Source organism: Mus musculus, chromosome 12 (genome assembly GCF_000001635.26).
Source record: "Mus musculus strain C57BL/6J chromosome 12, GRCm38.p6 C57BL/6J".
NCBI classification, from domain to species: Eukaryota; Metazoa; Chordata; class Mammalia; order Rodentia; family Muridae; genus Mus; species Mus musculus.
Genome location: NC_000078.6, coordinates 51,800,301 through 51,820,594, shown reverse-complemented (window position 1 = coordinate 51,820,594; position 20,294 = coordinate 51,800,301). Strand labels below are relative to the sequence as shown.

Genomic DNA, 20,294 nt, shown 5'->3' with positions numbered 1-20,294 from the left:
GGTTTCTCTGTATAGCCCTGGCTGTCCTGGAACTCACTCTGTAGACCAGGCTGGCCTCGAATTCAGAAATCCGCCTGCCTCTGCTTCCCAAGTGCTGGGATTTAAGGCGTGTGCCACCACGCCTGGCTATTTTTCTTTCTTAGTTAAGAAAATTATATTTTATTTGTGTGCTCATGTGTGCATGTGTCTGCATTGTAAATGCACATGTCAGAGTAGCTTTCTGGAGTTGTTTCTTATCTACCACATGGGACTCAGGAATCAAACTCGATTCTCAGGCCATTTTGAAATGTGTCTTTATAGATATGTCTGTCTGAATGTAGGTGTATGGGTATGAGTGCACGTGCTCTCAGAGGTCCCCAGAGCAGGAGTTATAGACAGTTGAAAGCTGTCTGATATGACAGAGGAACCAAACTCTGGTCCTACAAGAGAAGGAAATGTCCTTGACCATTGAGTCATTTCTCTAGCCCTTAACAGACATTTCAACACATTTTAAGCATGGATGTTCTAGAAAAGAATAAAACATACATCATGGTGGAAGTGGCACACACCTTTAATCCCATCACTTGGGAAGCAGAGTTCAAGGCCAGCCTGGTCTATAGAGTGAGGTCCAAGACAGCCATGACTACACAGTGAGACAGGGTTTCTGTCTCAGGAAAAAAACAAAGTAAGACATAGTAAGTGTGGGAAGCTCCTGCTGGAGAGTTGCCAGGGCGATTGTAAAATACACTGTGAGTACATTTCTCAGTCCCCCAGACTCATGTGAGCATAGCTGGCATCAGAGGTGTGCATAGCCATGCCTGGCTTCTGTAGAGCTGAAGATTGGACTCAGGACTTTGTTCCTTCCAGGCAGGCGCCCTACCAAGTGAGCTATGGCTCCAACTTTTCAGCCCCTTTTAAAAAACATGGTATATGAAGACAGAGTCTTACACTTACTAGTTAGGCTGGCCATGAATTTACTCTAGCCTAGACAGGCCTTGAACTTGGTGACCTTCTGCATTAGCCTCCCAGAGCAGGTATTACAGGCTTGAACAATCAGACTTGCTTGATGTGTCTTATACGTTAAGTGAATGACTCATCTATTTTTAACTTTATAAAATCTTCCATTGGTCACGTGGAGAATACTTTCTACTGGGTTGTACAGATATTTTAAATGTTGATATATTTCAATCTAACAGTATAAAAAGTTTACATTTGTTACTTATATCAAAAACATCTTTATTAGGATGCTGTTAGCTCTTTTTTTTTTTTAAGATTTATTTATTTATTTTATGTATGTGAATACACTGTAGCTGTCCTCAGACACACCAGAAGAGGGCATTGGATCCCATTACAGATGTTTGTGAGCCACCATGTGGTTGCTGGGATTTGAACTCAGGACCTCTGGAAGAGCCATCTCTCCAGCCCACTGTCAGCTCTTTGTAGCAAATATATTCTGTAATTTTTGCTTGATAGCTTGAATGTTTTTATAGTTAGTAAAAAGCCTTGTATTAATTGTTTTACTTGTAGTAAAAGGTATGCTTCATTAATTTTTGAGAAAATGTTTTCCAGATATATTTATTATATTTTATTGATTGAGTGATTGTGTGTGTGTATGTGCGTGTGTGTGTGTGTGTGTGTGTGTGTGTGTGTGTGTGTGCCACAATGAATCTTGCAGAGGTTGCAGTACAACTTTGGAGTCCGTTCTTTTACTTGATGAGTTATTGGGAGGTGAACTCAGGTTATCAGGCTTGGTGGCAAGTTTCTTTGCTTGCTGAACCATCTTACCAATTGTTTGCCAGATACAGATACTGAACATTTTTGTTTGTTCTTTGAGTGAAAATTTTACTGCAATAGCCACTGGTTCAGTTCTCAGATGGTTGAACAGGCATTTTCACTGACAAGCTATTATTCTTTGCTTATATGGAGGTGCTTTGTGCTTATTTCAGATTTTCTTTGTAAAATATTAAAAAGATTTATATCTGAAGGTTTCAGATTTAGTAAAATTAATAATTTTGTTACTTCATCATAGTTCTTTGAGATTGGCCTTCATTTCCATGTTAGTTCCTACAGTGAAGGATACTGCTACTAGCGTTAACTGTAGTTTAGCTGCTGTCTTCATCAGGGTAAAGCACTGGCAGGTGTTTGTTTTAGAGGCAGGTGCTCACCGTGTAGCTGTGGCTAGCCTGGAACTAACTGTAAATCAAGCTGAATTTACAGTGGTGTACATGCCTTCCTCTCAAGTGCTGGGGTTAAAGGTGGGGACAGCAGTTTCAGCAGAGGTTATTAGTGCGTTGTCTGCACAGAAACAGTGATTCAGGAAGAGAAAGCAGTTTCCCTGAGCCTGGTGAGGTCAAGTAGAGGGAAGACATAAGGTGTTCTTTGTATTTCAGCATCATTCCCAAGTGCACTGGCAATGAGGGCAGATTTGGATGAGCTCAGGAGTCACTGGGAAATGAAGATGTGGAGATAAAACTTATGGAAAGCGTCTTTGAGTTTTAAGGGGAAAGGAGTTAGGTCAGAGGATAAATAATCCATAGTGTGAGCTGGCTTTTGTCTAGGCAGTACTGCCGCTTTCAGTTCTAGGGGAAGACCTCGGGCCTTGTTTTAGATAAGGGCTGCACACTGAGCCGCTCCAGTGCCAGCCCTGAGCTTTAACTTCTGATGTTCACAGCGAGAGACACCTGGGGCTCTTGCTAAACAGAGCATTCTGATTGAGTTGTTGATAGTGTGTGTGTGTGTGTGTGTGTGAGTGTTTTGCCTGCATGTATGTATGTGCACCATGTGTGTGTCTGGTGTTCTTAGTGGCCAGAGAGAACAATGGATTCCCTGTAACTGAATTTACAGACACTTATGAGTCCCCACATGGGTGTTAGGAATCAAACCTGGGTCCTCTAGAAGCAACAGGGGCTTTCAACCACTGAACCATCCATCTCTCCAGGCCTGGTCTATATTCCTAATACACGTCTAGGTAATGCAAAGACAATTCACCAGAAAATTCCACATCCCTGTAATCCCAGCATTTGAGAGGCTGAGGCAAGAGGATCACCAAGAGTTTGAGGCCAGCCAGGGCTATGCACAAACAAACAAAAAACACAAAACACAAAAGCTATTGGGTGGCAATCTCAGATGTACTGGTTAAAGATAGTTAGAGAAAAAGGTAAACTAGGTTTAATGGTGAGATGGTGAACCCATTTTAGTCTGACCTGTATTTTCTTTGAGGTAGGAGGTTAAAAGAATTGTTTATATCTAGGATTGGTATGGGGAAATGAACATTGATGTAGTAACTAGTGGTTTCCTGACCAGTGATCCCTCTCTTAAGCCAACCAGATTTACAGATGTAAAATACTTAAAATTACTGGCCTTTTAGAGAATCTTTCTTTCTTTCTTTGTTTAAGTTAGTAGGTCAATTTAAAGACTACTTCTGTAGTCCCATGTGTGTGTGACTACTGTTTAATATATTCACTATGAATTTTTCACTGGATTATGAACTTACACACAAATAGTTAAATGTAGACATTCTTTTTATTGACTATATTTTCCACTTAATCTTGAAATTCCTGTGCAGACTGTTTCCTGAGTGGCCACTGCTTGGGAGAGTGCTAGAGGACGTTTTAGGGTTTTCCGTGTTGTCCCTGTTTTTGTTTCCTCACTTACCCAACAGGGAGTGAAGTCCCTCTGGTCCCTTCTGTGACTAGGGAATATTGATTAATAAGACAAATGCATATAGAAAGTTAAACAGGCAGCTGTGTATGTACTTTATTTTAATGTTCAAGACCATTCTCAACTATATAGCTTGTTGAGGCCAGCCTAGATACACACTGTGGACTTTGTCTCAAAATACCTGCACTAAAGGATAGTTAAGAAACCAAATTTATTATCTTTTAGTTGAAAATTTAAAAGTTTTTGCATTTATATAATTGTATTTTTAGTGTTTTCATTCATATATAGTAATGGGTTTCATTAAGGTTTGTTTGTTGTTTGTTTTTGTTATTTTGAGACAGTCTCTCTCTCTGTGTAGATCAGGCTGGCCTCGAACTCACAGACATCTGCCTGACTCTGCTTCCTGAGCTTTAAAGGTGTGTCTCACCAGGCCTGGCTCAGTCATAGGGCTTAAATTATTTTAGGTTTATTAAGGAAAAACCAGAAAGAACTCTGGAAAGTGGGAGAGATACCAAGGGAGGAATAGTACTGAAGCTGCTGCTGCCATTGCCTCTTCCTCCTCCTCTTCCTCTTCTTCCTTCTCCTCCTTTCCCTCTTCTTCCTCCTCTTCCTTTTTCTCCTCTTTCTTTTCCTCCTTCTGTTCTTCTTCCTCTTCCTCTTCATCATCCTCCTTCTCCTCTTCCTCCTCCTCTTTCTCCTCTTCTTCCTTCTCTTCTTTTTCCTCTTCTTTCTCCTCCTCCTCTTCTTCCTCCTCCTCCTCCTCATTCTCCTCCTCCATTTTGGTTGTAAGTGCAGCCTTTAATAACTGAGCCATTTTTGTAGCTCCATCCCTGTTTTTTGGTTTTTTTACGTGTAATAAAGAAAGTAGTCCATAAGCCGAGTGTGGTGGCACACGCCTTTAATCCCAGCACTCGGGAGGCAGAGGCAGGTGGATTTCTGAGTTCAAGGCCAGCCTGGTCTACAAAGTGAGTTCCAGGACAGCCGGGGCTATATAGAGAAACCCTGTCTCCCTGTCTCGAAAAACAAAACAAAACAAAACACCCAAAGAAATCAGGTAAGAAGTTTAATTAACAATAGTTTCAAAAGAAAAAAACAAGAACCTAGTAATAAAGCCAAGAGGTAGAAGCCTTGTGAATGCAGGGTTAGAGTACTGAAGATTGGAGAAGGATGCTAGGAAGTGGGGGGCACTGCCAGAGCTCTGTTGGGAAAATGGCTGCATTACTGTAGATAATCTGCAGATAGAGTCAGTATTCCCAAGCCATTCATTCTTCACAGAGTAGGAAAAAGATTCTTAAAAACTAGAGTATTCCTACACAGAACTAGCAAGGCTGCAGATCTATAGCAGCTGAGCTTAAATTATACTCCAGAGCCATAATGACAAACACAGCATGGTCTCGGTACAAAAACAGACGTGTATACTCCAGAGACCAGAGGACCCAGAAGTCAAGCTACACAGCTCCGGTCTAGTAGGAACAGAAAGGAGGGATTTATTAGACTGACTTATAGTTTGGGTACTACAACAAGGGTTGTCTTCACAGCAGATGTCTCAGTCTGGCCTGAAAGTCTGGCAGACTCCTGTGAAAGCACTGCTCTTCAGTTGTTAGTGGGTCAGAGGAGCTGATGTTAGCAAAAGATGGCAGTAATAGAAACAGGTAGATGAGATGGATTGTCAGCACCATGGAAGGCAACCTTCAGGCCGAAAGCAGAACCTTTCTCTTCTTTTTGACTTCTTTTTATCTAGTTGCCTTCAAAAGTGGCACTCACTTTTGAAATGTAGCTCTTCTCACTTTGCATACCCTGATGAAGAACGTCCCCTAACAGGTGTGTGTGCACAGCAGTGTGTGCCTTAGTTGGTTCTAGGTCCAGTTAAGTTGATAACCAAGATGAACTATCCAAACAGCCAACTAGTTTATGATCCAGTTGTCAAAACATACATTGGAAAAAAAGATATAATTGATTTTTCAACATGTAGAAGAGTGAAATTGCCTCCATCTATCTTTCTTTGTTGGTTTTTTTTTTTTTTTTTTTTTTTTTTTGGTTTTTCGAGACAGGGTTTCTCTGTGTAGCCCTGGCTGTCCTGGAACTCACTCTGTAGACCAGGCTGGCCTTGAACTCAGAAATCCGCCTGCCTCTGCTCTCGAGTGCTGGGATTAAAGGTGTGCGCCACCACTGCCTGGCGCCTCTACATCTTTCTTACTTTGAACAAAAGTCACTTCAAATGGTTACCAATCAGAAGGCCTGAAATTCCGAGGCTAATAACAATGGTGTTCAGCTGTTTGGCATTGTAATGTGACTTTGTGATCTATAAATGAATGCATCGAGCCGCATTTCTAACTGCCCCAGCTGCATCAGGCCACAGGGTGGAGGTACTTGTAATTATTGGTAAGCCACTTAAAGGTATAGGCAAGAAAAAGTCTTTTTCTGAAAAAGACTCAAATAGCTCAGGAAATAATTTCAAGAAATGAAATTGTATAAAAGTAAACCGCTGTACAGCAAAGGAATTGTTCACCAGGGTAAAGAGACAGCCTAGAGAATGGGAGAAATTCTTTTAAATTATAAATCTTAAAGGGCGTTATTAGTATTTGGGACATAGAGAGGACTCACAGCCAGGCATGGTGGCATATTCCTATAATCCCAGTATTTGGGAATAGTAGGGTCAGGAACTCAAGGTCATCCTTGGCTGCATTGGTGATGTGAGGCCATCCTGAACTGTATAGGAAACCCTGTTTCAAACAATACTAACCAAGCAAACATAAAAACCCAAACTGTCTAGTCAATAAATGGACAGAAGAATTAGGCATGATAAGCTGTTCCTGTAATGTCAACATTTGGGAGGCTAAGACAGGAAGATCTTGAATTCAAGGCCAGCTTGTTAGACCTTGTCTCCAAAAAACCAAAACAAAACGAGAAAACAGAGTTGGAGGACTATTTCTCCATTTAGTGTAGAGCTGCTGCAGTCAAGAAAGTAATGTTGATGGCAGTAAGACAAACAAGTAGATCATTGGGACAGAAAACAGTTCAGAGACAGACTCATGCATGCATGAGTAACTCTTTAATTTTCCTGGAACAGAGTGTTTATGTACCGCTGGGTAGCCTGGAATTTGCTATAGCTAAGGATAACTTTGAATTCCTGATCTTCCTCTCTCTACCTCTGACCGCTGGGACTAAAGGGTGCTGCCACTGCATTAGCTCTGGAGAACTTATTTCTGACAAATGAACCAAAGACAGTTGAGTGGGAAAAGGATAATCACACGTATATACCCACCCCACTCACCCGGTATTGAGAATGAAACCCAGGGCCTTGCACATAGTCAGCACTCCATCACTGAGGCGCACCACCAGCCTAAGGTTTTTTCCCATGGGACTGAGACATTACGCTGGGTGGTGGTATGTGTTTAATCCCAGCACTCAAGAGGCAGAAGATCTCTGTGAGTTCAAGGCCAGCCTGATTCTGGGACAGGGTTACATAGAGAAATCCTGTCTCAACAAACAAACAAACAAAAGTAAATAAAATTCACATCATACAATATATAAAAATAAATGCAAAATTATAGACATAAATATATTAACACAAAAGCACTAAGACTAAAAGAACAGGTAAGATAACTTTGTGCTGTTGGGTTAATCAGCAACTATTACAGGTAACTAACAAGCACAGCCCATAAAAGAGTAAATTCACATGTCTGAATGTTTCACTATTAACTGAGTTTCTTTTAAAAGATTTTGTTTTGTTTTGTTTTTTTGAGACAAGGTTTCTCTGTATAGCCCTGGCTGTCTTGGAACTCACTCTGTAGACCAGGCTGGCCTAGAACTCAAGAGATCCTCCTGCCTCTGCCTTCTGGATGCTTTGTGGGATCAAAGGCGTGCGCCACTGCCTGGCTTACTGTTTCTTTTCTTTCTTTTATTTTTATTTATTTTTATTTTAAAAAAGATTTATTTTTATTTATATGAATACACTGTAGCTGTCTTCAGACACACCAGAAGAGAGCATTAGATCCCATTACAGATAGTTGTGAGCCACTATGTGGTTTGCTGGGAATTGAACTCAGGACCTCTGAAAGAGCAGTCAGTGCTCTTAACTGCTGAGCCGTCTCTCCAGCTCCCCTGGCTCACTTTTTCAAGTGTGTGTGTGTGTGTGTGTGTGTGTGTGTGTGTGTTTCTTTCCTTCTATGTTGGGGCCCAAGGACTGACCTCAGATCATCAGGCTTGCTGGCGTTTACCTGGTGAGCCATTTCACATTCCCATTTTAGTTTTATTTATTTTATATGTGCATGTACATATGTGCACCATGTGTGTTCCTGGCACCCAGGGAGGCCTGAAGAGGGTACCAGATCATCTCTGGAAACAGGAATTACAGATGGTTTTGAATTGCCATGTGGGTGCTGGGAATTGAACATAGGAATTGAACCTTGAGCTTCAAATGCTCTTAACATCTGCCTAGCCTCTCAGGGATTCCTTTGTTGTTCTTTTCTCTCTTCCCCCATCTTTTAACTCTTCAGCTCCCAGGAGCTCTTTTGGTTTTTTGGTTTTTTTCGAGACTGGGTTTCTCTGTATAAGACTCTGTATGAGACTCTTGGCTGTCCTGGAACTCACTCTGTAGACCAGGCTGGCCTCGAACTCAGAAATCTGCCTGCCTCTGCCTCCCAAGTGTTGGGATTAAAGGCGTGCACTACCACCACTTGGCACCCCAGGAGCTCTTTTAATTAGTCTTAGAAAGCTAACTCTGAGGGGGTTTTTTGCCATGTTTTGCCCCACTCTATTCCATTATCTTGGCTAGTATTGGCTCTGTTCTTATACTTGGACTACCCTCAGGATGAAAGTGGTGAGAAAATGGGTGTGGGGAGGTAACAAGAACACCTGATAACAGGATTTTTCTCAGGCTCTTGATCACAGGAGCCTTGTTCTGAGGTCCCAGGGGTTTTGAAACACATGCTGGAGCCAGCTCTGGGGCCAGTTTAGGAGGGAAAGCCTCCGAGGAATCGCCCCACATTTCCCCTTTCTTCTCAGTTTCTGTTGTGTGCTTCTGCCACACAGTTTTGGTATGTGGCTTTGCTACGGTTTGTTAGTTCTCTATAGCTATGACAAAATTCTTGAGAACAACTTAAAAGGAAAGATTCCTTTCAGTTTATGGTTCTAAGTGTTTCAGTATGTATTCATTTGGCTTTGGGGTGTGTGGTCGGGATTCTGGAGTGGAGCAAAAGTATTCACCATGTCTAGAAGCTAGAAAGAAAGGACTGGAGCCCTTATATCCTGCTATTGCCTGCCAGGGATGACCTAGCTTTCTCTACTAAGCCTTACTTCCCAGAGACTACTTAGTACTGACACAGCTCTGCAGTCTGCTTTGAACACTTGAATGTCTGAGGGACATTCAGCTCTAAGCTATAGGTGTGAGAGAAGAGAAAGGGGAGGAAGAGATGGCTCAGTGGTTAGGAATGTGTGCTGCTCTTGCAAGGAACAGAGTTTGGTTTTGACTCAGTTCCCAGTTCCCACACTGGGTGACTCAATACTATGTGTAAATCTAGCCCGATGGCATATATACACACTAAATTATTTTTAAAGAAAGAAAAGAAAGGTTGAAGTCTACCTTGTGTGTTACTATTTATGTTCTGACCTCTATTCTAGTCTGTCTGCTGTTGGATACTGTTTCAGAGTCTTTGAGTAGGTAATTTTTGTGGATATGAAGGCTCTAATAAGTTCACACTGTTGATAGCCACCAACATTTAAATTAATTTTTTGTGACTGATAGGTACTCTTTGACTTAAGATGGGGTTGTAGCTCAGTAAATCTCTTCTTAGTTGAAAATAACATCAGATATAAATACATTTAACACATCTAAACTTACTGGAAATAATAGTTCAGCAAAGAGATTGTTGGGAATGTGAATTTTTTGATGTTGAACAAATAAACAGGTGAACAGATTGAAAGTCACTCAGCAAGGCAATCTATTTGCAAAAAGGGTATGCTAAACCCATACCAGCTAGCAAGTATGTGTGGCCAAAAAGTTTTTATTCCTAACTTAGGTGACAATTGTCTCATTCTATTGGTGGCAGCTTACTTTGCATTATGATGTAATTGGTAAATTGTCCCAAAAGCAGATCCCAGGTTGGGCTAACTACCTTTGCTAGAAAGGATCCCCTGTATGGTGTGGGTTGTTTACTCTCATGATCTTGTGGCTGCCTGGGAGCTAATGTGGCAGGCTGCCTCTGCAGATCATGAGAGGATATTTGTAGCCCAGGAAAAGGTCAGCATTCAAACTTGCATTAGGCTTTCTTCTGAATATGTATTGCTTTCATACCATTGTGGTCACAGTGTTTTGTTTCTTGAGACAGTACAGTGTGGGCCAAGATTGTCTCAAACTCTGATTCTTCTGCCTCTACTTCCTGAGTGCTGGGATTACAGGTGTGTGTCTCCATTCGAGGTTTAAGTTTAAAACTTGAATATTTAGTTTCTGTTCATTTCTCTATTAAAAACCTTCATGCAAATGGAGGCCCAATGTTGATGTTGCCAATCTTCCTCAGTGGCTCTTCTCCCCCATTCTTTAAGGCAGGATCTCCCAATCAAAACCAAAGTCCGCCTATTAGGCTAGTCTTTAGAGCTAGCTAGCTTCAGGGATCCAGTCTCCATCCATGGCTGGGATCACAGGCTAGCCTTCATAGTCGCCAGTATTTATGTGGGTTTTGATGATCCAAACTCCAACATGTCAAGCTTAACTGCCGAACCACCTCCTCAGCTCTCCACAGTCCACTTTAAATAGTCTTTTGAGACAGGGTCTCTTACTAGCCACAACCTCACATGAAACCTTCTTGTTCTAGCCATTCGAATGCTGCATTTTAGGTATGAGCCTCTGGAGACCCAGTTTAGCTCCCACTATCTTTAGTATATTTATATGATCAGTTCTCATGCGTGGTTGCCCTCTTCCTCTTGTGTCCCTCAGGTACCCTGTACCAAATAGCCTCCTCCCCTCCATGGATATCCTTCTCAGCATTAGTGCTAGGCACATTTTTATATGGATGTCTAAGGGTTGAAGTGGTCCTGTGTTAGAGTTTTAAAAGAATGGAGAGAAGCAAAAAGACTGATAGGGTTCAACGGATTCCTTGGATGTGTAGTTTTGGGGAATGGGAGGAAACGAGGATGATTCTCTGGTTTAGGTTTTCTGATTGACATTAATTAACTGTGAGGAAAATTTAGGCCTATAGAGACATAAAGCAGGTACTGTGTCTTAGATGTACTTACATAATATATCAGTGCTAATTCTAGTGGGAGACACTGATAGGGAGTTGGTCTGAGGTAGAGATAGGCAATTTCTTAGCACTTTCAAAGAGACCTTGTTTAGATAGATAATTCAGCCTGAGCTTTATGGTTACTGAACAAGCTCTTAAATATTTTTTGTGAGCAAGCTCTTCACTTTGTGAGCCTTGTGGTATGTGGGTTAGGGTTAGGATTAGGATTAGATACAAACCCACAGTAAAATAAAGAGAGTGAACAAAATCAGTCAAATAATAATAGGAGAGAAGGGCTGGAGAGATGATTCAGCAGTTCAGAGCTCTTTCAGAGGTCCTGAGTTCAATTCCCAGCAACCACATGGTGGCTCACAACCATCTGTAATGGGATCTGATGCCTTCTTCTGATGTGTCTGAGGAGAGCAACAGTTTACTTACTAACATAAATGAATAAATAAACCTTTAAAAAAATAATAGGAGAGAAGAGAATGAACTCTTGGGAAGAGATTAGAATGCATAACCTAGAGGCAAAAATGATATGTTAAATATTTATTGCAGACAGTAGGGGAATTTTAGGTACAGTAGACATTCAACATTGATGTCATAAAGTTATAGTGAGGTCAGTTTTGTTGATTAAGCAAACGTTTTTAGTTTATTTTTAGCAGTGGATTCAGACCATAGACAGTGAATTGTGGTTGTAGTCAGGAAGCGATAGACGATATTTGAAGGACTTGTTTGTTTGTGGATAGTATTCAAGTACTAGATGACTAATAATACAGCTGAATTTTAATTATCTATCAACAACCGTGGGCTTTTCTGAAATGAGGGCAAGAAATTTCCTCACCGTTTTATGCAAGCCAGTAAAATTTAACTAAAGAAAGAAACCTAAGAAAGAAATCCATCAACCAAGGACTGAAGAGCCAGTAAGTCTTCTGCAGAGGCAGCATGAGCTCGTATGAGCTCGGGACGCCAAGCGGAGCGGTCGGGGAGGAGTATGCATTCCTTACTTTAGGCTTGTATGACTTTCATCTAACATGATTGTAGTCCTTCTAACTGTCCTGTATGACATGGCTCCATGGTTAGGAGCACTAGATCTATTCCAGAGGACATCACTTCAATTCCCAACACCCACGTGGGCAGTTCATAACATCTATAACTCTACTTACAGAGGCTCCAACATGCTACTGGCCTCCGTGGGCATCAGATACCCATGTGGTACGCATGGTATACGTAGACATTCACATAAAATCAAATTAACTTTTAAAATGTTAGTGATTTCTGTGTGTGTGTGTTTGGGGGGGGGCACACACATGTGGAAACCGCAGGTTGACACAGGGAGTCTTCCCAGTCATTCTCTACCTTATTTTTTGAGACAGAGTCTCAAAAATAGTCCACTGATTGGCTGATCTATCTGGCCACTGAGCTCTGGGGTATCCCCCTGGCCTTGTCTCTGTCTCTGTAGTGCTGGATGGGATTATAGACATATGCCACTGGATCTGCATTCACAGTCTCATGCTTGTGTGGTAAGCACTTTACCCACTGAGCCATCTCCTCAGACTCCCAAATTAGTAATTTTAAATGCACATGTGAATATACTCCTAATGCCTTAGTGTTGAAAAGTAACAGTACCCAGTGTGGTGGTGCAAGCCTTTAATCCTAACACAAAGGGAGGTGGATCTCTTGAGTTCAAGGCCAGCCTGGTGTACAGATATAGTTCCAGGACAGCTAGGGCTACACAGAGAAACCCTGTCTCAGGGGAAGAAGGGGAGGAGGCAGAAACACACACACACACACACACACACACACACAAAGAGAGAGAGAGAGAGAGAGAGAGAGAGAGAGAGAGAGAGAGAGAGAACGTTTCTGTGTAAAAAAAAATCAACTATACATTAGGTGTTTTGTGTTTTCACTTAATATCTCATGAGCAAAAAGCCTAGATGAAGAATATCCTGGAGCCTTGGAATCTCAGCCCATGGTTAATTCCAGGCTAGCCTGGGCTACATAGTAAAACCTTGTCTCAGAAAAAAAAAAAGGGGGGGAAACAAAGTATGCAAAGTAGATTTTCATTATGGTTGGCATAAAATAAACTGTGTATTATATAGAGTATCCTAAGTTGGTTGGTTTGTTTGTTCCTCAGAGATAAAGTTAATTACACTGAAAATTAGAGACTCTATGAGGTTAAAACTTCATGGACTGACCTTGAACTCAGAGATCTCCTTGCCTCTGTCTCCTGGGATTAAAGGTTGTGTCTGTATTCCAACCAGATCACACAGACCTAGAAAGTCTTTGGATGTGATCCCTTGCCAGAGCAGCCATGTTGCTGGATTAAATTCTACAGGTGCTGAGTTAACTTTAATGTCTAATTTCTCCTTTATGATAACCATGTAAAGTAGGTGTTATTTAGATACTGTCTTTGCTTTTCTGATGAGGAAATAGGCCTATAAAGACTACAGAGCTGTTATTTTCTGCTTTAATCCAGTTGTTGAGGTTTCAAAGAGGTGCCTGCTTATATAAAATATGAACTGTGGCTGAGATAGTTTAATGGGAAAGGTGCCTGCTATCAAGCCTGATGTTTGAGTTTGATCCCCACATGGTGGAAGTAGAGAAGTGACTCCCACAAAATGTCATCTGACCTTCAACTCCTGAGCTATGGCATGTGTGCATCTAAATGGGCGCGCGCGCACAAACACACACACACACACACACACACACACACACACACACACACAGAAACACACACTGTGTCATGTGTGTACCTTCATTGCATGTATACACAGTGTGGCACTTATATGCACATATGCACACACATACACACACACACACACATATATATATACCCATGCACTCATACCTGATCTTGAAATAAAGGGATACATTAAATGTTATATCCACTGGTTTTATTAGGTTTAAGGAACAGGAATACTTAACTATTTGAAGGAGATTAACATTTCAAACTAGTGCTGTTGCTTTAAACAGTTCCAGCTTGGTATTTGCCCAGTGATGAAATTTGTGTGTGAGTATTGTAGAGGAAACAAAATAATGTGAAAATACTACCTAATGTTTACATATAGTATTGAAAATAATGTTGTTAATGTTTTGTTTAGTAATCCTAATTTTAATATGATTTCTTTCACTGTAGATGTCCACCTCGTACTTTCCTGCCAGCTCTCTGCAAAATTTTCCTTGATGAAAGTGCTCCAGACAATGTCTTAGAGGTGACAGCCCGTGCCATAACATACTACCTGGATGTTTCTGCAGAATGCACCCGGAGGATAGTAGGGGTGGATGGAGCTATAAAAGCACTTTGTAATCGCTTGGTGGTAGTTGAACTTAACAACAGGACCAGCAGAGATTTAGCTGAACAGTGTGTAAAGGTAAGTACAAATAAAAAGTACATTTTACTGGAAAAGTAAAAATCTCTCATCATTTTTCTTTGAGAGAGGTTGAGAATAGTCTTAAGTGACAACCATTGTGGTATCAAGGTTCCTTAAAGGTTGGGAAATGAAATCTCCTGATGACGGCTAAAGGTAGAGATATGCTTCCTGCTTTGCTTGGGGCGGGGGGGGGGAGGGGGGTTTAGTTCTGGTCGTCACTAGCACTTGAGAGAAGTTATTTATCTTTTACCCAGAGTTAATTGTGTATAAAAATAGTAACAAAGTTCACCATGACAAATAATACGAGTACCCAGTACAGGCAGAATTCTGAGTACTTTAAAGTCATCATGGTAGTTCTGTGAGTGGTACCATTAATATCGTAGCTATTTTACAGATGCAAAAAATCAGTGCACTTGAGCAGGTAGTAGTGACAGCAGAGATTTGAAGATTAGGAAGTCTGGTTTTAGGACTGGTCGACTTAGTTATTTTATTATCATCTCATGAGTAATCTGTTTAGTTGTCACAGAGATGGCTCAGCAGTTATGAGAGTTTGCTGTTCTTACAAAGGACCAGACTGGTTTCCAGCATCCGCATTGGATGGCTAACAGCCACCTGTAACCACAGCTCTAGGGAGGATCTAATTGCTCTGGTCTCCATGGGCACCTACATTTATACACAGATACACACACACACACACACACACACACACACACACACACACACACATGCTCCTTGTAAGAATAACTGTAAATTTTGTGCATCTTTTAAAGTATCAGCACCAAGTAAGTCGTTTATTAGGAATATTTAGGGAATACTTTTAGATTGTTTTATTTTGTATTTTTGAGTCAGGGTCTTGCTATGTAGCTCAGACTGGCCTTGAATTCACCAACTGAGTTACATCTCAGTTCCCTAGTTGAAGTTTTTGAGACAAGGTTTTGTTATGTAGTCAAGTTGGCGTTGAACTCAAAAGATTCTTTTGCCTGTTGTTTCTAGGTATTGAGAATGTAGGTGTGTGTGCTCACTATACCCAACTAAAAGTTTCTTTTTCCCCCCTTTTTGTTTATAATGAGTGTTGTAGGCGAGTGCTTTACCCGTTGAGTTATATTTCCAGCCTGTTTTATAAAGTTGAGACCCGCAGTGGAAAGGGTGGTACAGTTAACATCTTCTGTTCACTCTGATTTGCCAGTTGACAGTTTTTCTTTTCCTCCACTTCCTTCTCTTCTTTAGCCTTCTCTCTGATCCCTTGAAAATTAGTTATGTTCATCACAACTCACATATAAATATTTTAACACATATATCCTAAGAATGATAATATTCTGTCAAACTACAGTGTTACTATTCTTTGTAAATCAAGTGAGTCTGTTACATACAGTATGCAGTTGGTAGACTCTGGTTGCCAAACATGTTTTTTTGTTGACTGAAAAAAGTACTAAATCTAAAAAAGGATTAAATCTATACTTGATATTATTTTTTCATTTCTTTTCCCTAGACACTGTCCTTTTTAGAGAGTCCACGACATTTATGTTTTATGATGCTCTATATTGTAGGTTTGGCTATGGTTGATTTCTTTTTTTTTTTTAAAGATTTATTTATTTATTATATATAAGTACACTGTAGCTGTCCTCAGATACTCCAGAAGAGGGCATCAGATTTCGTTATAGATGGTTGTGAGCCACCATGTGGTTGCTGACCTTCGGAAGAGCAGTCGGCGCTCTTAACCACTGAGCCATTTCACCAGCCCCTTCATTTTTTTTTTTTTTTTTTTTCTTTTGATTGTCTGTTTTGAAACAGGGTCTCACTATGTTAGCTCCCGCTGGTCTCACAATCACAGAGAGCTCCCTGCCTCTAATTTCCTTCTGAAAACTTTATTTATAAGGTGCTATTCTGCTGCTTTTGTTACATAATTCATACTTTATAGCATTGGAAGGTATATATTGTAAACTATTATTGGTAGTTTGCTACTTCAGAAACAACGAATAATCCAAAGGACCACAATAACAAAAACAAAAAATAACAACAACAACAAAAAAAAACAACCAGAAAAAGGCCAGAGACCCTTGTTTGATTATTGGTTCCAGTCCAGCCGCCAGCACCTAGGAAGAATAGCAAAAGGTGGACTCCTCAAGGCCACTGAGGTCAGGGTTGAGGTTGTTCATGTCTCCTGGAAACAGCCAGGAACATCACCAGTGACATCACTTGTTTAGAGCGCTCTCAAGTGCTGGCATGGCAGACTTGTATCACCCTACCTGGTTTATATCAGTTATTTTTTATTGATTATAGGTTGCATTTATAATACATTCCCTATATTGGCCTAAATAAAAGTTGGCTTGATATGAAATTTAATTTCACATGTTTTACTGTTTGAATGTAGTCACTGAATTTGGAGCGTTTGTTATGTTTTCTGTGATTCTGACAGGTTCAGTTTAGTGTTGCTATCCTCTACTAACCTTGTGTCTCTGTTGTAGGTGCTGGAACTGATCTGCACGCGTGAGTCAGGGGCAGTCTTTGAGGCTGGTGGTTTGAATTGTGTTCTCACCTTCATTCGTGACAGCGGACACCTCGTTCATAAAGATACATTACACTCTGCGATGGCTGTGGTATCGAGACTCTGTGGCAAAATGGAGCCTCAGGATTCCTCTTTAGAAATTTGTGTAGAGTCTCTATCTAGTTTATTAAAGCATGAAGATCATCAGGTCAGTAAAGTGCTGTTGTATACATTTAGTTTTCAAAAGGGGCTTTAAATACATTAGATACAGTATAATTTGAACTTTTCATTTTACTTACCTAATATTTCTACCCTGTAAGCCTTTGGGAGGGCGGTGGAATGTGTTATAAGGCAGGCGTGGTGGTGCAGGACTTTAATCCTAAGCATTCAAAGCAGAGACACGCACATCTCTGAATTCCAGGCTGGGCTAGTCTACGTACTAAGCTCTCAGGCCGGATAGGGTTACAGGATGAGGCACAAAATAAAACATTTAATTATGAACGTAATATATTTAAAATTTAAATGTTAGGGGAATACTATTTTTATAGCTTTATGTGCTTGTATTCAGTCACAGTTTGTTAATTTAGTGCAATATTTACTGAAAATAATAAGCTAGATCTTACCAAAGTAAAATAACCTAGTATTTATATAACATTATTTGTAAGCTTTTGTGAATTACCATGTTAGAAAATAAAACTAGAATTTTCATGCCTCTTTTAGTGTAGATCTACCTCACCTCACATTCATAGATGATATTGGCAAGTTGCACATAATAGTTACTCTTTCCGCGTTTCTACTGCTCACGTCCTTTACATGTCCTGCCTCTCAGCAGACACAGTGATTCATAGGTAGCATTTCCAAACTGTTTAATAAATGAGCCTTTGACAGGAAGCAACCCTCTCAGATTATGGAGTTAGCAGTGTATGGTGCTGACATTCAAGCCCCATGGGGCACGTTCTTTATCACTTTGCTCTGGCTGCCTTTCATTGGTGTGTGCATTGAGATGACTTGATGCTAATCTTGGGAGGGAAGTTTTATTTACATTGTTGTACACCGTTAGGTTTCCGATGGAGCTCTGCGGTGTTTTGCATCACTAGCTGACCGGTTTACTCGTCGTGGGGTAGACCCAGCTCCATTGGCCAAGCATGGATTAACTGAGGAGCTGTTGTCTCGAATGGCAGCGGCTGGTGGTACTGTATCAGGACCATCTTCAGCATGCAAACCAGGTCGCAGTACCACAGGAGCCCCCTCTGCTGCTGCAGATTCCAAATTGAGTAACCAGGTGTCGACAATTGTAAGTCTCCTCTCAACGCTTTGCAGAGGCTCTCCACTAGTAACACACGTAAGGATGCTTCTTGGATCTTTTGGGTTTTGACCTTTTGGAAGAAGTGTTTTTGTATAGTGGCAAATATATTAGGTGTTTTCTCCCATTCTCTTTCTAGGATCTTCTGAGGTCAGAGCTTCCAGATTCAATCGAAAGTGCATTACAGGGTGATGAAAGATGTGTGCTTGATACCATGCGTCTGGTTGACCTCCTCTTGGTGCTGTTATTTGAAGGACGAAAGGCTTTGCCTAAGTCTAGTGCTGGATCTACAGGCAGAATCCCAGGACTGCGGAGATTGGATAGTTCTGGGGAGCGCTCCCATCGGCAGCTTATAGACTGTATTCGAAGTAAAGATACTGATGCTCTCATAGATGCGATTGACACAGGAGGTCAGAACTTTTTCTGTTAAATATAACATTCATAGCCAGGTTGTACACACCTTTTGTCCCAGAGGCAGGCAGATCTCTGTGAGTTCAAGGGCAGTCTGCTCTACAGACCAAGTTCTAGGACAGCCAGGGCTACACAGAGAAACCCTGTCTCAAAACAAAACAAGCAAAAGCAAAAAAAACCCCAAAACACCCAAATAAGTAAACAAATAAACAAAACCCATAAGATAAGGAAGTATAGATTATTTCTAGTTGACAGCCTTTGTGCTAAGCTGGCCATTAACTATTTAGATATTCTCTCATATAGTTGGATAGTTATCAGCCTGATGCATGGTAATGCTTGAGTACGGGTTTGTTGACAGTCTGACAGAAAGATTCTGGCCAGTTCTTTCTCTTCTCCTCTCTCTGTCTCTGTCTGTCTGTCTGTCTGTCAGTCAGTCTGTCTGTCTATAGTCTGCCTATTTAAATTGTTATTTTATGTGTGTGGGTGTTTGCCTGATGTATGTATGTGCACTTTATGTTTGTACCCTTAGAGGTCAGAAGTTGGATCTCCTACAATGGGGGCTTTCAGGTGGCTGTGAGCCACTGTGTAGGTAGGTGCTGGGAATTGATTGGTCTTTGGCAAGCATAGCAAGTTCTCTTAACTTCCATGCTCTCTCTCCAGCAACTATTATGGAATTTTAATACAGATTTTAAGTACTAGGGTTAAGAAGGTGAAGGTGGATGAGAGCTTTTCAAAGGAGTGTCATAACTTTTTCCATTCTTATTCACATTTATATTTAGTGTTTAAAATGATGATGTAGTTCATCAATTATTTGATACCCCCTCATCTTCCCTCTAATCTCAACAGTGTCACTTCGTAACTCTGGCTAGCCTAGAGCTTGAGAATGTATAGTAGACTGGCATAAACTTGTAGTACCTCTCTTGCCTCTGCCTCATGGTTGCTGGGGTTACAGGCGTGTGCCACCACGCCTAAAGTTTTATAATACTTTTTCTTAGATGACCTTAGCTTTGTGGATTATTTATAGTTGACCTCAATATGCAAAATACCTTATTTCTGTAGTTAATGAAATATTCATATCAATCTATCGATCTTTAAAATTGTTTAAACTTTAGAAAAGTTGAGTGTTATTGGCCTAAAAATAAAAGTTTTTTTTTCTTTTTTTTTTCTTTTTTTTTTTTTTTACCTTTCAGCCTTTGAAGTCAATTTTATGGATGATGTGGGTCAGACTCTATTAAACTGGGCCTCTGCGTTTGGAACTCAGGAAATGGTAAGCTGATAAAAGGTGGTGTGTTTAATTAAAGTGTTGAAATATTAATAGAGCAACTTTGTGACTCTTTATCATCTTACAGGTAGAATTTCTTTGTGAGAGGGGTGCTGATGTTAATAGAGGCCAAAGGTCCTCCTCATTACACTATGCTGCATGTTTTGGAAGACCTCAAGTAGCAAAGGTAAAATTTGGATTAAAAAAAATACCTTTAGTCACTTATTGTGTGTGTTTGTATGTTTATGCCATGGCATCTGTGTGTGTGTGTGTGTATGCCATGGTGTGTGTGTGTGTGTGTGTGTGTTTGCATGTGTATGCCATGGCATGCATGGTCAGATGACAACTTGCAGGATCAGTTCTCATCATGTCAGTCTCAGGAATTGAACTTAGGTCACTAGGTTTGATGGCAAGCACCTTCACCCCTTTAGCTATCTGAATAGCCCCATGCTTTGAACGTAATATTTTAACCACTGCATGGTTCAGAAATTAGAATGGTAAAAGATTTTGTTCTGGTAAGTGTACGCTTCACGCTGCCTAGATCTGCACCTCCCATTTCTACTGGAACTGGTTTAATTCATTTTTTTAAAAATAGATTCAG

At 40.7% G+C, this 20,294-nt stretch overlaps 1 protein-coding gene across 5 annotated transcripts in view; it reads left to right on the top strand.

The window, feature by feature from the left end:
- Positions 1–20,294, top strand: part of Hectd1 (HECT domain E3 ubiquitin protein ligase 1) — an 86,037-nt gene that overhangs the window by 9,163 nt on the left and 56,580 nt on the right. For all 5 annotated transcript variants that reach the window (XM_011244049.3, XM_017315008.2, XM_011244051.3 and 2 more), the window contains exons 3-8: positions 13,999–14,233; positions 16,699–16,926; positions 17,779–18,060; positions 18,161–18,431; positions 19,623–19,699; positions 19,782–19,880. In XM_011244049.3, coding sequence (XP_011242351.1) covers positions 13,999–14,233; positions 16,699–16,926; positions 17,779–18,060; positions 18,161–18,431; positions 19,623–19,699; positions 19,782–19,880 — 1,192 coding nt within the window. The remainder of the gene's footprint in view (positions 1–13,998; positions 14,234–16,698; positions 16,927–17,778; positions 18,061–18,160; positions 18,432–19,622; positions 19,700–19,781; positions 19,881–20,294) is intronic.